At 33.2% G+C, this 18,653-nt stretch overlaps 2 protein-coding genes across 10 annotated transcripts in view; one reads left to right on the plus strand and one right to left on the minus strand.

Annotated features, from left to right (window-relative positions):
* The window catches only part of LOC111626670 (PEST proteolytic signal-containing nuclear protein-like), a 48,969-nt gene extending 37,049 nt beyond the window's left edge, over window positions 1-11,920 (minus strand). Inside the window, exon 1 of the mRNA XM_023370135.1 lies at window positions 11,912-11,920. The gene's annotated coding sequence lies outside the window, so the exon portion shown is untranslated. The remainder of the gene's footprint in view (window positions 1-11,911) is intronic.
* A 444-nt stretch (window positions 11,921-12,364) lies between these two features.
* Window positions 12,365-18,653, plus strand: part of LOC111626671 (AT-rich interactive domain-containing protein 1B-like) — a 162,764-nt gene continuing 156,475 nt past the window's right edge. For 8 of the 9 annotated variants that reach the window (XM_023370136.1, XM_023370138.1, XM_023370139.1 and 5 more), the window contains exon 1: window positions 12,365-13,355. In XM_023370136.1, coding sequence (XP_023225904.1) covers window positions 12,585-13,355 — 771 coding nt within the window. In that variant the 5' untranslated portion in view covers window positions 12,365-12,584. The remainder of the gene's footprint in view (window positions 13,356-18,653) is intronic. The other variant, XM_023370145.1, reaches the window with a different exon arrangement.

The raw sequence follows: 18,653 nt of genomic DNA on the forward strand, positions 1-18,653 counted from the left end.
GCGTGCCATATACAAATAAAATCAAATCTAATTGTTCCAGAAAAGCCGCGTACAGACCATACTTAGAAGTTCTGGAACTGTTTGAAGGTTGTTCACGAGGGGAATATTTCTACCAAAAATTCCCATGTTTAAAAATGGCTTTCGGCATTTTCTACAGCTAATTCTTTAATGTATCGTTACGACTACGAGAGCCTTTCCAGAACTCTTTGCGAGTTCATCAAAGGCCCAAACAAACTCCATTGTTAACGGGAAAAGTATAATGTATATGGGCAAGCCACTACTAATTTGAGGTGGAGAGCATATATTTTAAATTAAATAGATTAAAAATTGTAGCCCGGCATTGTGACGATGTCACAATAAATAATTGCTCGTTTCATTTAAATGCTTTCCGGTTTAAAAAAATAATAATAATAATAAACATTAAAATATCTTGTAGTTGGATCTTCTTTACAGAAACGGATATTTCAAAATATAAATTTGTGTGTGTGTGTGTGTGTGTGTGTGTTTTTTTTTAAAAATCCTAATTGCATTCTTTGAATTCGTCCCTGAATTTTTATACTTTCGTGAACTCCACAAAGAAAAATAACAAGGGATTATAGTTTATTCACATCGTGGAACACGACATACAACGGTAACACTATTTAATATTGTTTAGCGACGGTTTAATAGTTCTTTCTATAAGTTGTGTGAAGGACGTATAACAGGATACATAAACAATGACAAAAGTAACACAGGTCGCGGGTTCGTGCCTCACCAACTTGCTGGCCGCTAAAGATTTCCGTGTTTTCTTCACATTAACACCTAAATAGAGGCAAGTTTTTCCATATTTTCATTGTTTTCTTCACATTAATACATAAACAGGGGCAATTTTCCATGTTTTATTCACATTAACATTTAAATAAGGGCAAGTTTTTCCATACAAAGTCCTCCCTCGATGCACCTCATGATGACAAGAATTACTTAAATGTAAATTTACTTTGTTAAAAACTGTTTATATTTTTTTTTCCATTTATGTAGGCCGAGTAATAGCGCTAACGCTTTATATTAGACGAACTTTTAAATTACATCGGATTTGTCACAGATAATATTAATACAGATGTACCCATTATAGACGACACTGACCTCAATTGATCGGCCTGCACGCGTGATAAATAATTTCCGGATCGAGCTGCAAACCAGGATCCTTCATGGCCACAAAAAATATATCTTACAAGAATATAAGTCCAACCTTTATAATTAGAAAGAAGTTCTATTAAAAATTTCCATTGTAACGCAGTCATGGAAGTCAAATTTATAGATTATTCATACTTATTATTTGTAATACAAACTAGGAATTATTATCTTACAAATCTTACAAACATACAAACCAAACAAAACACATAACAAGCACACAGACATACAAGAAAAACACATAATAAACATACAAAACAAACGAAACATAACAGATAGGTTACACAAACATACAAAACACATAACAAACACACAATAAAACAGTAGAACAAACACATAAACGTTTATTTATTATAAATACGATAGAAAAAGTCTGATTAAGACTAAAGATTTCCATCTCCGCGTAACAATAAAACTCGTAACAAATACACAAAAAAGTGTATAAGTGTATAAGATAAAATGAAAATAAAAGCATACAAACAATGCACAATAAAATAAGGCACACGAAACACATAAAAATGCAAACAACACACAGCAAACATCGTATGTACAGTACTATATGGCCCATTTTAGTTTTGTCTATTGGGAGCGAGCCAGATCACAATAGATTTGGCCAATGTAAGGCAAAATTGAGGGTGAGATTGAGAGATTGAGAGTAACGTCCTGACTGGAACGACATAGAGTTGCGATATGTCCTACTTTTAGAGGACTGTCGTCTAACTGTATGTATTCTACGTCCTATGTTATAACCTAAATATCCTACTTTGAGAGTTTAAGAACTTAAAACCCTAGAAAATGTAAACGTTAATCAATATAATCATTCGAAAATGTAAGCATAAAAATTTGCTACTTTCCGCCATATCTTCAATAAGTGGAACGATGTAGGATGCCATAATTTACATCCTTCTCTTTTCCTTCTCTTTCCTTCTCCCCTACCCCCAATTATTGGGCAAATCTCCACCAAATTTGGTATGTGGTTTCGATTTGAGGGATAAATTTTACCTCAAACTTCGACCGCTAGAGCAAAATTTGCACTGCTATCCCCTTAACGTGCGCATTACGTGCTCATTTTAGTTGTCTTTTTCTCATCTTTTCTATCTCCTATCCCTCTTCCCTCTAGTTGTATCCATGAGTTTCAATATTCATCCATCTGCCACCTTTCCACGTGATAAATTTAGGATTGCCAACCGTCCTCCATTTGGAAGGACAGTTATTTACGTCTAGACACAAGAGCAAAGAGAAGATACATTTCGAGGGAATCGTGATCTTAAAGTATCCATGATGATGGCTGATAATGGGTTTATAACACCTAAATAATGGTCAGTTTCCCGTGGAGTTATCATCCTTATTTAAAAAGTACCAAAAGGCCAGATAGAGAAGGTCCACAGAGTCATTTGGAAGGTCGTGAACACGTAAGGGCTCCCAAAATTTAATATTATGGATGCTCTGTCTCGGATATATCGGGCCCCTCGACGGCCGAGCAGTTTAAGGCCTGTCTACCTCTCTTGGGGACCGGTATCGTGTCCAGACGAGTCAACCCCAAGAATTTTTCTCGGACGTGTCAGGCCCCTTCTCTTACCACCCATTCGCCCTTATTGTGGGCTTTGTCGAACCCACTGTGTTGAAAAAAGGCCCTTCTGGTGTTCACAGGGCGGAAGGGGACCAAAACAAAAAGAAAAATTAATTTATTTTAACAAATGTGACGTCAAATGTCACTCTTTAAAATGTGTTTAAAACATTATTATACAGTAAAACCCATATAAAACGGCACCGTTTTAGCCAGGTTCCCTCTTAGACAGGTTTTAGTCTTTAAAATAATAAAATAATAAAATAAATTCGTATTCTTGACACTGAAATTAATTAAATTTTAAATATTTATAAGATAAATAATTTAATTAAATGCGTAATTATTTATTTCAATCAAATTTAATTAAAATTAAATATTGTAAAATGATTTTTATTTCTATAATTTCGATTCAATTTTGTATGTGAATAAATTATCATCATACATTAATAATATAATAGACGATATAAAGTGAAGTGAGACGTCATGATGACGACGATTAGAATTGATGACGTAATAATGACAACGACTAGGATGATGATGACGTGTATAAAGTACTGTACACTTCGATAACAAAAAACCAGCAGCGAGTTGCTCGACTTTCCCCGACAACGTTTGGTGGCGCCATCTGTTATCAATTTTATTACAAAAATTTTTTATACTTTTAACTATTATAAAATGGAAAAAATCTCCTTAATTTCGAGGTTAGAGATGGGTTTTATAAAAAATTATAAATGCTAATAAGTAAAATCGTCATTAAACCCGATCCTACTGGAGCTAAACACGACCTCTTTATCTCCCCATCCGCTTGTCCTTTAATCACCAAAATTTAATAGCATTGATCTCCCTATTAAACAAACGTCCCTGCAAAATTTCAGAAAATTTCGACAAAAAACACAGGAGTTATTAAGCTTCAAACAGGGCAAAAAAAAACCGTCCCCCCCACCTGAGATCCTAGCATTACGTAAAGTTACTGAAAAGACCCCCACACAATTGTAACAATTAATTAACTGTATACTCACCCACCCATATCTGTGTTACGTAATTTATGGGCAGCTTCTGAAGATGACGATGATGATAATGACGTTGATGACGACTATGATGACGACAACGATGAATTGTTTAAATGTAACTTTTTCTCGTCATATATTGTGTATTGAATTAAACAAAAACGCTAATAGTAGAGAAGATGTGGCCCTAGAGTTATTTTAATTTAATTTAAAGTTATTTTATTACATTTTATTGAAGATAATCGACCTACATACACACACACACATGCATTAGTTATACAGAGAAAGACACACCCATCATACAAATATCACACCAAAAAAATAGTTGAATCGTGCTCAAGAAACCTCAAAATGTCTGTATCGATCGATATTCTTGGTAATGGCTTTCCACAGTAACAATTATTTCATCTTAACATTGCAAAATTTTGAAGAAATTACGACAAATCAATAATTTAAAACCCTGCGCTGAACACTAGTCGAGGGTTCTCTCCTTACTAGCTGATTACGTGTCTAATACCTGAATAGGATCCAATTTCCCTCCCCGAAAGAGACTTCCCCTTGTCAGATCGCCCATATGTTGCATTGCATTATCCTGATCCTGGGATCCCTTCACTGAATCAGGCGCTAAGCTGTGACGTATAAAAAGCCCTTCCCAAAATTTACGCCATGTATTGTAGAATCAGTACAAAATATAGGCTAAATGCGGGCCTCTTCATGTCGAGCATTAAATCAAGCGCGGGGCCCTGTACTAACGTATAAGTCACACACATACACCCGTGAAGCCCTTCCTCCTCCGCAAAATAAGAATTAAATCTATAATCCTAAGTCTCTATAACATACGAGGCCCTTTCATCCTTCAAACAATTAAAATTTAAAGCACGGAGATCTAAGCTACAGTTCGTTTAGGCCCTATAAAGCCCTAAATATTCCGGATTTATGCGTATTAAACTAAATCCTCAAAAGCTTTAGAGCCCTAAAGCCATTTGTTATAAACCATTCTATTGCAAGTAAACCCCATTTATTATGAAATATATATTTATTATGAAATATATATAATTTTTTTTTTGGCTAGAAAAATGAGATTAGCTAGGGCTACTCTATCTCTCTCTCTCTTTCGACCTCCGAGAGGCCTCATATAACAATGAATAACTTTAAATTTAATATAATTACACGCTTTATATAAGGGTTAAATAATAGTGTACGTGTTAAGAAATTTATCTCATTCAGATCTTTTGTTTGCCTTTACAACAGAGGAAGTTCTATAGTGTTTCAGCCGATAAGGGGACTAAACAGATGTTGTCCCTTAGTGAGAAAGGCGTTGACTGATCGAAATTTCAAAGAGTAAATTATCTCGGGACGTTTAACTATTATATATTTAACTTAAATGGAATTTCGAGTCACTTTCATTCAATACCCGGAGGTAATTAACTCTTTATTAATACTCCGAATCGTCCAAGTGGGGTGCCAAATTGAAAATTAAAGAAAGGTGTTTTCTACGATAACCTTTGGCACAGTCACGTGTTTCCGTTATATGAAAATAATAATCAAGAATATCTATTTTCTACTAAATTAATTTTTATTAACATATTTAATAGAAGATAAGAGAAATCTACAGAAGAATGTCGTTATTTACGTGACACAAGCCATTATAATTAAACGATTCCTGTTACTTTCCGTTACTAATAAAGGCATCTGTTATTGATAATACTAAGAATATATTAAGAGGCCCGAATTATTAATAAAACGTGCAAAAGTGGATATTTTCCTATACCACTGTCGATGTATTACAGGGTAAGAAGGCAAATGCCGTTTGCCCCTTATGCGGATATCAATGATAAAAAGTAAACTCTTAGGTTTATTTATTAGGTTCTTATTTATATAAAGGTGTATGCCACGTTCAGAATTTTTTTTCTGTACTTATTTCATTTGTTTATTTAAGATAAGAGGCTCGTGGTTACGATAATGGCTATTTTAGACAATTTTTAAATAACTGAAGTAATGTATTCTCCAAAACATTGATTCATAATGCTTCTCGAACCATTTGAACCTTTAAAATATTCCCTCCCTAGCCTAGCTAGGTGGATAAAACTAATAATCACGCGGGTTCGAACCTCACCAACAGGCTTATCACGCGAAATTTATAGACTTTCTTCGCGTTTGTAACATAAATATGGACCAGTTTTCCATAGAAAGTCTTCCAGGAAAGCAAATTGCCATGAGTTGCAGTCTTCATCAACCTTCCCCTCCCGGAGATGTGCACTATAAAACAATAGAAGTTCGTTTTAAGTAAATTAATAAAATAATTTAAAGTAATTCCTTCTTCTTATAGTTGAAAAACTGCCAATTTTATAATATTATACTTTATATTTCTCAGAATTTGAATGTTATTCACACTCCTGTATATTTAATGTAACACTTAATAATTACTATCTTCCGCTGTCGTAAGTATATTCATAATTATCTTATTATAACTTAATATTTAAATTTTTTTGAATTTAATTATACCGTCGAATATATTATATTATACTACTATTTTAATAGATTAACTGAATGAATAATTTAGCAACGTTAGTTGAATATATTTCATATAGGAATTTAAATGTTTATTATACAAACTATTATAGAGATAGTTAGTAAGATCATCTCTATTTGAGTCTTTATAGGAACCCTCTATCCGATCCTTTATAGGGATTCTCTATCTGAATCCCCATCAGGGGTCTAGATACAAGCATCCACCAGTGACTGAATGGATAAAATCACTCGTGGGTTTGCGCCTGACCAACGTGTAACGAGCTGACCACGTGCAGTTTTTTTGGGTTTATTCACTTGCCTAATACCTAAATAATTGGGCTAGTTTCTCGTAGAAAGTCCTCCCCTTCTTGACAGAGCATCTTTGTTTACATTGCATTACCCCCATCAAACGAAACCGGGGATACTCGAGAGAGTAATCAAGCCCTCCAGGTCAGGATCCAAAAATATAAAGAAACAAAACAACAAAAAAAAATGATACTAAAGAGATATAAATAAAAGTTTTTTTTCTAGTAAAAAGAAAATGGAGAAATATATACTGTAAAATCAATAAAACAAATAAAAATAGATACGTATTTTTATGGCTTTTAGAGACGAATGGGCCGCCATTTCATCTCTCTCAGGAACTATTTTTATTTAATGTAAAGTTATTTCTGTATAGTTTAGGTTACTATAAGCAATTTTCACTTATTGTTTATTTATTTATTTTTAATTTTACAGATGATACAACACCTTCGATTGACGGAATAAGCATAATCAGTACTGGTGTAACCAAAGAGACCTAGGCTCCCTCCTTCGTAATGAAATTAATAAAAACACTAAATATAGGAAAAATAGAGCCTCCGAAGCCCTTCTATAACTTCTATGCTCACGTGTTATCAATTTCCCTCACCCTTTATCACTTGGATCTAGCTCTACCTCTATAGAGGCATCCCTAATTGACTCTCACAAATATGAGAGCTCTATCCCTCACCGAAAGCTTAAATAAATAAAAAACAAATTTTGGGGCCTTTCGGTGACTGGAGTTCGAGCCAAATGGCCTTACGGGACACCTATCCAGGCCCACCTGTAGTTTAAATAGTAATTTAATTACGATTAAATAAATCAATTACAGTCAGACCTCTGAACAACGGCCACTAACAGGAACATAAAAGATGCCGTTGTTTGGAGGTTGCTTTGATTTTTATTTGTAAAAGTTACTGGAAAAAAAATGGCCACTGCTTATTGGAGATTCGACTGTAATAATATACATAAATGCATGCATATACGTATATTTATGTATATAAGTTTAGAAAAATATATTTAAAAATTCGACAATACATATGCTAACGATTGCTAGTGGCCTATAATCTTGAACTATGGCTTCAAACTGCGATACAGTAAGCTTAAATCCTAATGTTTTAATCATGATACTATGGACCAACCGGGAATCGATACTCCTAAGTTTCCAAAGTTATCGCGAGTAAAGACCATTGGAGAATCGATTGCCATCATTCCTCGTGGTTTAACTTCGACATGATGTTTATTTTTCCTAGAAAGAAGAAAAATATAAGTGGAGATAAAATATAAAAAACGGCAAATATAATGAGATAAATCCTGTAGGAAATCAATATAACAACTGACATAGAATAACGGATGTATGCGAGGCCTCGGCAAAAAGTTATTAGTGGGGCCCTAAAATATTTGCAAAAGGGGATTTTCTTTATTTCTTTTTGTAATCAAATCTTAGAAATTTGAAAGTGTGGGGCTCTCTGAATTAATCTGAGGCCCTATAAACCAACATTTGAGCCGGGTCTGTTACTAGATAATATACCGTATAATATAAGGTGGCATTAACTAAATGGCCATGTTGACCCGTATATAACAAGGCCCGTTACTAGTTAATATAGTTCTATATTTGGATAAGTAGTGCCTTGTAATAGGGATCGTTACTATTGATGCGCCCTGTGATAGGGCCTGCTGATATAAAGCGAAAAACCGTCTTCAAATTGATGTTACATAATTCCAATTTTTCCTGTATTTTTAGAATATATTTTACTTCTTTTTTTACAAGTTAGTAAAGATGTTATCACAGCAGAAAGTTTTTAAAATAAAATGTTTAGTAAGCAGTCTTATCAGAATAATTTACATAAAGGGTGATAGTGATCTAACACGTACAAATTTATCGACTGATACCCTATTTTAAACCCGATTTTCTGTTTAAAAAAAAGGCATATTTTTGTATAGTCTATTGATTGAAATTTCATTCTGCTGAATTCCAATTTTATTTTTTTATTTGGACTATAAAGAAAATTAGAGAAAGTGCTTTCGTAATGTATTTTGTATATATATTCATATGACTCTTTCGTGCGTACCAAATCATTATATTGTGTATGTGAAAAATAAATTGTTTTGAAGTTATTTTTAGATTAAATTGTTTGTCACATTACACAAAAGTAGGTTACAAGTTTGCTTTGTTATATATAAATAAGCTCAATTTACAGTGTAATACGAGAGTGAAATACGAGAAAAATTACAGTAAAAAACTTTATAATTTAACAGATGTTAGGTTTGGAAAGTTTGCTTTTGTATCTGTCACAATTTTCTAGTTAAAATTTCGATTATTTTTCGTGTTTTTTTTTAATTATTATTTGAAAATTCAAATTAACCAATCAAGAGAAGCATAAATTTAAAATATTAAATACATCCAATGATACGGCGAGGATTGAAAATTTAAATACCCAATAGTATTAAAGAGATTTAAATTTTCAAAATAAAACAACCAATAAGATAATAAAGATTTCAAAAAGAGATAAACTCTCGTCTACGGAAAAAAATATTGTGATTAGTTTAGTAATAAATTTTCACGATAGAGGGCGTGAAGAGCATAAAAATTTTAATTTCAATTTTGAAATTTTGAAATTTTTCAAATTTTCTAAAACGACGGTAAATAAATATAAATATAAATAAATAATTACCCATAATCTATATATATATATATATATATATGTATACTGTAAATATAATCTTAAATAAAGTTAACTACGTAAGAAATTTTTTAAAAATTTATATTTTTATGCGTAATTAACTTAATACTGTAATTAAATTTAATCAAAAATCATTTAAACCACAGATGGCAGCACTAAAACTAGATAATTAACATAAACGAACCTAATATGACTAAATGATAATTTAATATTGTATAGAAATGGAGATATATATATATATATAGTTTTTTTTTTTTAGTTGTGTGAATGATGTTTGCTCATGTTTGTTTCATGAAACATTGCAGGTATCCCCAACATATCATTCAAATCCCACATGCAGAAGATAGAAGAGAGGATGACGTCGAGATAAAACATCGAATATAGAGAATTCGAATTTGGGATTTTATGATTTGTGAATAAAGTTATAGAGTATTTTTTCGGTTTTGATATCTCATATTTCTCCCTCAGATATATACGATTTCCTATTCAGTTGTTTAACATTTTTCTATACCGGGAGAAATAACTCAAATGTCCTTTATTTTTTTCATTCATAACTGGCTCATTTTAATGTCTTTCAAACATTTAATAACAAACAAATGTTTTTGTTATATCCACCGATATTTACATTAAAATCGAAAACAATAACTCCATTCAGATTTTTAAAGTAGTCAATAAAATAAAAAAAAAAAAAAGTTCGGACGGAATAACCAATAACGCGAAAGGAAATTCGAAATTTCAAAACAACCAATATCACGAAGAAATTCAAATTTTTGAAATAGCCAATAAAATGCGGACGATTTAAATTTTCAAATATTTGAATTTCTGCTAGAAATATTATATAAAAACACAAAGAGTACGATAGTATAAAAGTTCGGAAACAAAATATTTTTATATAAACACGATATATTTTAAATAATTCTATAATAAAAATAGAAACACCAGCTAATAAATTAATAATACATAATCGAGACTATGTGTTCTACGCTTATATGACACATAGCAATCACGTGATTCTATGCTTTAATTATAGCAAGCCACGTGGTCCGTCCTTGAATTATAAGAAGTCATAGAATTTATTTTCCGCTAGGATGAAAAATTATGTGACTCTTTCTTTTCTTTTTTTTTCATAGTAAATAGCGGTATTCTTGCTATAAAAGCGAATCCTGTATCGATAGAAAAATGGGGGAAATATAAAATAAACTCTAGTCACTTGATTGCTAAATTTCCTTCTCTGAATAAACAGTACTTTAGTGTACTTATCCCGACACAAAACACAAACGATGCACTATGTAATTTCCTACAACAGACCTCAATGCATTATAATCTCCGACGACAACGATCATTTAGATTTTTATTCACTAAAATTTATCCTATTTAATGGAAGATCTGTATAAAGAAAACGTTTATGGATTTTTTTTTTCATTTTCCAAATCACGAAATTACTATAATTAAGAATAAAAAAAAAACGGAGTTATTGGGCATACGCCATATTTAATTTAATAATAAAAATAACCGCCTTGTTAAAATGTTTAGCGTTATAAAAAAAAAATTATTGACGTCATAAATCCATTTTACATGTCGATATTTATTTTTCATCGGCAACTTATTCACGTCCTACATTTCTCGATTTTATTTACTTTACATTCAGTAATAATAATAATATTATCGTCATCGATTTAATACATTCGAAATTTTCATTGGACGAGAGTGGGAGATGCTTGAAATTCGACCAATCGTCTTTAAGTACGTAAGCGGGAGGAAAGGTCGTTCAACTCGTACGACTCGTCAGTTAAGATCAGGTGATTGTCATTTACTATGTTTATCACGTGATTCGAATGATTATTAGTTACAGAACGTGATTAGGATAGTGAAATGTATTTAAATTGTGCTGACTGTTTATACACGCGTTTTTTTCGACTGTTAAAGACTTAAAAAAAAAAAAAAAGAATTTCCCCCCTTTCTGTGTAACAACTTACACATTTAAATTGGTTTAAGGTCAGTTCAAGTTAACCAACCCTTTCATTATATAAACATTAGTCACGTGATCGGTGGCGTCACGACACGACCCTGTTGACGTAATATTAAGGTTGCAAATAAATAAATAAATAATAATAATAATAAAAATTGCTTAATTTCAAGCGTTTTTGCACGCCGTTTCGGATTATTAATAAAGTTTATGCAAGCAAATTTAATAATTCGATTATATTTTAAAATAATTTTTTAACGCGTATAATTAATTATTGTTTTAAATTTTATTTTCGTTTACGTAATTACTTTAACACGAGCTTCGTGTACTTTTTTTTTTTTTTGGTTCAATTTAATTTCGTTGGTCGCCGAAAGATGGCGGGTCTAAACTTTGTTTTCGCAATCCTTGCAACACGCAATCTGAGTATTTTTGCGATTGGAGCGATAAAGAAAATACTGTTTCATGAAACATAAACTACCTTAAATATCCGTTACTCGTAATTGGAAACGTTTAAATAAAAATTATAATTTTAAATGTTTTTTTTTTTTTATCGACAAAAAAAATAAAATTATAAACACGTCAGTAATTTACGTATTGATAATTCTATTTTAAATTTAACGCGAATAGACGAATTATTTTTAGTTAAAAGGGCGAAAATTACGATTTAAATTATAATATTTTAGAAAAAAAAAATTTATTTACAGACCAAGCGATAATTCCGATACAAAGCGCCCTCTGAGCGCAAAAGTTTCGTTTCGTCAAACACTGTTCCGAATCAATTACTCGCGAACTATTTATTACGAAAGATTAAAATATACTTAAACACACAGAAATACTAAAGAATATCGGATAAGAATTTTTATCATGTAGCAATTTTCGAATGTAAAATTATTATTTAGGAATGGTTTTTCCTCATGACTCAACTCGCAGAAACGAAAAATGCCTGGGACGGATAACACCCCTGTGAAATGGGAACGCTCCGCACGTTTGGCTAATTGCCGTCAAATAGTGCGCGCTGGGTTTCTCGTATTGACGGCTTAATGTGGAAATGAGAAAAGATAACGTGAAACAAAACGTAATTAACGTCGAACGGCGAGTGTTTTAAATGGCGTTTAAGTATATTCGAAGATGCGGTTGCGGCGCGTGTTAGCGCGCGGATTGATTGTGGGGGTTTTTTTTTTCACTCTTCCAGATGTTCCCGCTTTCGAAGTGAACAGAATAATAGTGTCTGGTTGATAAGACCTCGTTCACCATCCCTCTAGTTGTCTCAAAACACGTGCTTGGTATCAACTCGTCAACAAGGATCGCCTAACTATGTGACGTTTAAAGTCGATTGTTTGGCATGACCAGGATATTGTGTGCTTGGGTGTTGGCTTAAGATGGCAGCTCCGAACGAAACGTTGGTAATGGAACAAAAAACGGCCGAAGTGAGTAACAGCCCGAAAAACGAAGAAGCTAGCGACGACATCGGTAATAACATCGTCAACAATTTGAAATCGCCCGGGAGCAACCATCCTAGCAAACACGAAACGTATCAAGATGGTGGAAGATCGTCGAAAACGTTGAGCAACGCGAACAGCGGAGGGGATCTGGAAAGGCAGAGAATGAATGCGGATTATCGTCACTACAACCAGAATTTCATAACGGCCGACGATTACAGGAACTCGCAGGAGAACCACACGAGTAATTATTGCGGTAACTTCGTCGATCGGAGTAACTATCTGGCCGACCAACATGGCGGCCAAGCCGATCAACAACAGGCACAGAATCAGAAAATGTATTCGCAATACGCTATTAGACAGGGTTATCAGTCGCGTACGGTTAATTTAAACGCTTCCCACCGGCCGGCGGTGGCCGCAAATGTCATGAGCAACTATCCCACTGGCGGTGCCACCCCGCAGCAGCAGCGATTCCTCACAGGACAAAGCATCAGCCAGCAAGGTGGACCCACACCGACACTCAATCAGTTATTGCAGTCGCCCAATCCTTTGCATCGTTATCAGAACCACTATGGTGATTACAATGCCAATAAAGGAATAAGTGGCAGTGATGTAAACAGTGCCATGGCTTTTACTAACGCTGGCAGCCAACACGGATGGGGTACCGTCAGGAATCCCAGTTCCTATCCTCAACAGATGTATAGGAGTCAGGTGAGTTTCTACTCTTTATTTCCCTTTTATACACCTTTATTCTCTACGCACGCCAAACTCCCGCGGAATTTAAACCACGCCGCTTGTAATACGGCTCGTTGCGCCACATGCCGGTGCCATTTTGTTTAAAAAAAAAAGAAAAGAAAAAAAGAAAAAAAAAATGCGGTTTACAATCGAAGAGAAAACGGAAGATTTAAAAATCGGAAATAATTACTTCCGCCGCAGGTATAAAAATCGGTTCTAAGCATCCGGTTACGGGTACGAAATTAGATATTTGTTCGAGCGCCCTCATATTATTTGACCCACGTGTCCGACTGAGCATCTGTGTGGCCTGCAGCAAGGAAATTTAAATTTTGGAGGCAAAAAGTGAGGCACAGCTGACAGCTGGGAATAGCCGAATCTGATTGGTTGGAAACGTCTTTCAGATCCGGAATTAATCACGTCTGGCAGGAGGGTAGCTCTATCTCTCTCTTCGTGCCAACAACTTTGATCTGCGGAGAGTTGGGAACCGACCATTTTCTCTCGTTCCGCTTAAAACGGGGGTGCAAGGCTCGTTTGGGAGGGGCGCTAACAATTTTGCTCTTTCTACGTATTTTTCGATCGCGCGGCTCAAACCTTATTTTTGTTTTTTTTCCCTCGTACGTTTTTGTTTTTTTTTTCTTCCTGCCACCATCTTAAATCCTCTAGGTTTAAAAAGCCGGGCGACGAGACGTAACGTTGATTTTTCTAGACGAGAATGACGTAGAAGTAGATGGCCGGTAAAAAATATTACCGGATCAATATTAAGCGATATATATATATATATATATATTTTTTTTTTGTTTTTTTTTCTTTTCTTTCTTTCGTTCTATCTTTCTCGCAGTTTGACGTCACGTTTATTGAAGGTAGAGAGAACGAGACGAATGTATTTTATAATATAAAAGCGTGCGAAGGCGTTCGTGTGACGCAGTTTTAGTCGGACAAGTAAAGTCGACTTATAAACTGGTCGAGCCGGTCTGAGATCGTCGAGTCTTCTTCCTTCGCATGGTGTTTGGTCGGGTGACTACGCTGTTTAGCCGTGCATGCACAGTTTATTCGCCGCTGGCCCCGTTTTTGGTCGGTTGCTCGCTACCAGACCGTATACGACTTTGCTTACAACGAGTTTTCGCGACGTTTTAGGGAAAAAATATATTCGACGAATGGCCTGGGGAGGGATTGTTTTTTCTGTTTTTTTTTCGAGTGTATGTGTGTATATTTCTCTTCTCTTCTTCCTCCGCCTCTTTTCCCCTATCGGGTTATTCGGCCATGTTTGCTCGCTTATCCATGTTCGGTTCGACTGGCGCGCAACTGTTGTGTTGCCCTGTTTGTGTGTGCATCGAGCGATCGCTCGATGTGTTCTCCTTCGCGTCAAAATACCCGTTTTTTAGTCTTGTATCGGCCGAATAACATTCTGTGCAGCTGTTCAATTGAATTTTATCAACCGCGAGTGAATTTGTCGCCTCCTGTATTGATTTTCGAACGCCAGCTACACATGCTTACGTAATGGACATGTTTTTTTTCTACGTCCTGCCCGCTAGTTTTTTCGTTTTTTTTTGTATTAAATATATATCTACGGGAATAAATTGCAGAAAGTCAATACTCATCAAAAAAATCTACCGTCAATATTGACCACTGTGGGTTACTCAGTAATCACTTGTTTTATTATTATCATTTTTTTTTTTTTTAAATATTTAGTTCGATCGTCCCACATCCGCCCGCGTGTTTTAATACTGAGAGCGCCATTTTTCTTTTTCTTTTCTTGTTTAAAATAATTGATACGACAAAAATTGATTGTGCGGAATCGCCTAGGCGAAATGGCGGGATTGAAAGAAACGCTGGCTGCCATGCCGCGTTATTTTTTTTTTCGCCTCCCCTAAAGCGAAATGGTTTAAACTAGTAGTAAAGGGCATGCCGTAAACAGGAAGTTGATTTCTGCATGACGTCATCGACACGTGGGACACCTGTTGCTGCAGAAGGGCGGCGATCGGTCAGATGTTATTAATTGCAGACGGCCGATCGCTCTCCTAATGTTGATATGTCGTGACGTCAGTCGGGGCAATAGGCCAACGTAATCTCCGCTTGCCGTCTTTCCCTATGTTAATTAACTCGTGATCGGGTGCCGGCCGTCTTTCATTCACAACACGTGCTGGGGGTGTAAGGGGGATTGCATTCATTCATTCATGCGAATCAAACAGACAAACACGGGTGTGGGGTTGCGAGTTGATCTACTTTTTTTTTCTTTCTTTCTGTCTCTCTTTGTTGCTCTTAACCTTGATCGTGCCCTTTTCGATCCCCCCTCTTAAAAGCGTTGTCAACATAAGCAGGCCACGTGCTCAGGAGTATTACATCTGGCACGATGCACCTTACCGAATACCGATGCACAATTTTTCCCTTTTTTTTTTTTTTTTTTCTTTTTCTTTTTTGTTAATCGTTATCAGCTGAAAGTTGACTTTTAAATGGGAATGGGAACCATGTTTTAGTTTATTAAACGTAACACTGTTTAAATTATTATCTCTCTATAGATTTTTGTTACGTAAAATGCAATTTGCAATTGTTAAATTTGTTTAAAATCCTATTTATTATAGATTGTTGCCGTAGTTTATATTGTCACGCAGTTATTTAACAGTGGCTCTTACCCCGCAAACTATACATTTCGAAATGAATATATACAGTTTGCATCCCCGATTTAGTTATTATTATTTTCTTACGAAAACATACAGATTTACAATTTATTAAAATTATGTGACGTGGCGTATCTTGCGGGAGCTTTAACCTATTTTGCAATGCTGTTCCTCATATAAAGAACTTCATTGTTTAATATGTTATACAGATACAGTTTCGTGTTTTTACTGGATTTGCATTTGAATTATAATTCTTGTCCTGTATACTTAATTTATAAATTTTTTTTTGTTCTTGGCAAATGACTTTTGTGTGTCATATAGTATCGCATTACGCAAAAACTAATCCTTTGTCGAAGTTTAGATATTGAATTAGCCAATTGGTTACCAATTTAAAAAAATATAAAAGTAGTTTTTTTTCCATTTGATCAGTTTTGTTTTAAGAAAGAAAATACTTAATATTAAAAAATGATATACTGTATTGTTTTCAAGTTGTAATATTAATGGATATTAAAAAATTAAAATACCATTCAAGCAGTTTCTGAAGAAAAAATATAAGTAGATAAATTTTTAATGGCTTGATAAAAATGCTAAAGAAGTAAATACTCGTGTCTTTTATTGATGGTATCTTAAAAAGAAATTTGTTGAAATATTTTTGAATATATAGTTATAAAAATTGAATTTTAAACTAAAATATCCATTGTTTTGTTAAATATAATAATGGATAACATCTATAAATATTTTATACGTAAAAGAACATAATAAAAATTAAATGAACAAGTTTTTGTTCTGACCTCTGAACTTAACGCCAGTTCAAATTAATATATAAAGATTTTGTTACACACTGTACAGTTATAACATAGTTAAATCATGTAGGAAACTATATCAAAACTGGTAAAGATTTGTTAATATTTTTTGACGTAGTAAAATCAATCAATCTTGATTATTGATATTTTGAGAATAATCTTTCCTAAATTATTTAAATTAATTTACTTGTTTGCTACATCTTGATTATAATTTGAAATAAAATCTCGAATATTTCTCCGTTCAAATTTAGGGCTCAGTTTTACATTCAACATATTTATTTCGTCATTCTTCAAAAGTCTGTATGTAATGAAAATTTTATAGTATTATCCGTTTATTTAGTACATTACTAATTTTTGAGTCAAATAAACAGTGGTGGTATATTGAGATTCAAATGTTAATACACCACCGCTGTATGTTTGCCTCAAAAATTTGTACTAAAATGAACATGATGCTAAACTAAAGGACTTCAAACAATAAAAATTATATAAAAGAATGAAGTACTGTATATATACAAGTTTGAGTGTTTGAAAGTCGTGATTTGGTTATAACAATGATATTTGCAATGTAAAATCATGCATTTAGTAATTCATAGAGGCTGAAGCATTCTCTTTTTGATATTAAGAGGAAGATCCAATCATGATTGTTCATTGACACGCTATAAGAGTAGCACTATATTGGGGTTTGATTGCATTTTCTGCTAGTTATACAGTAGAGCGTCGATTATCCGAATCAATTGGGGACTGGGGTTGTTCAGAAAATCGATGTTTCGGATAACCGATTATGTACGAAAAAATATATTAATTTATCCCATGTTGAGATTTTTCTCCGTTGCGTGTCGCTTTGCGTTGAATATTCGTCGATGTTAAGCCTAACGAAGACTATTGTATCGTTAAAAGTTATTTTTTTATTTTATACAAACAAAATAAATATATTGAAAAATATAAAAACAATAAAAAATTATACTTCAGAAGATAATTTAGTATCAAAAACGTAAAATATTTGAGTAGCCCAACACATAGCCAAAGATTGCAGCGCCACAGCACTGGCGAAAATTTAAATTTGCCGACAATAAAAAATTATACTTCAGAAGATAATTTAGTATCAAAAAAGTAAAATATTTGAGTAGCCCAACACATAGCCAAAGATTGCAGCGCCACAATACTGGCAAAAATTGAAATTTGCCGACTGGAATTCTTTTGGATAATTGACTTTCAGATAATCAACGCTCTACTGTACTTTATTTTAAATATATAAACCATTTTACTCTTTAATAAAATCTTTTAAGTTGTATTTAATCCTAATTACCATTCAGTATTTTTCCTGAAAATTACTTTTTTAAAAGTGGAGGTTCAATCTTAAATTCAAAGTAATATGATATTAGTCTTCTTATTATTTGTTTTTTAATTCTCTTTTCTTGATTGATTGAATAATTTTTTAGTTTTATTATTTACAATTTTTATCCCTCTTTTTCTAATGAATTTTCTATCATAAAAAACATAGAATTAAATAATAGAATCAGGAAAAATGTCAAATTGTTTCCTGTCAATAAGATTTCCTGAATAATTGAAATTAGTAAAAGAAATTTATGTTATAAATATATCAGATGAATCTTTGATGATATTTCCAACTGAATATGATACATTGTGATTTTCTTTGATGTAAACAATTGTAAATATATTTCAGGAATTTGTAATTTAATGTGACATCTCTATTCAAAGGAGTTAATAGATACATTGCAGTATTTGCTATTATTGTTCAGAATAAATAAATTTAAGAAGAATATATATTTGTTATTACTTTATGAATAGCTTGAATAGTAAATATTTAATAAAGTTTTAGAATGAAGCTATAATTA

The sequence above is a fragment of the Centruroides sculpturatus genome, unplaced genomic scaffold (genome assembly GCF_000671375.1).
Source record: "Centruroides sculpturatus isolate CEXI.00-Female unplaced genomic scaffold, Cexi_2.0 scaffold490, whole genome shotgun sequence".
Classification (NCBI taxonomy): domain Eukaryota; kingdom Metazoa; phylum Arthropoda; class Arachnida; order Scorpiones; family Buthidae; genus Centruroides; species Centruroides sculpturatus.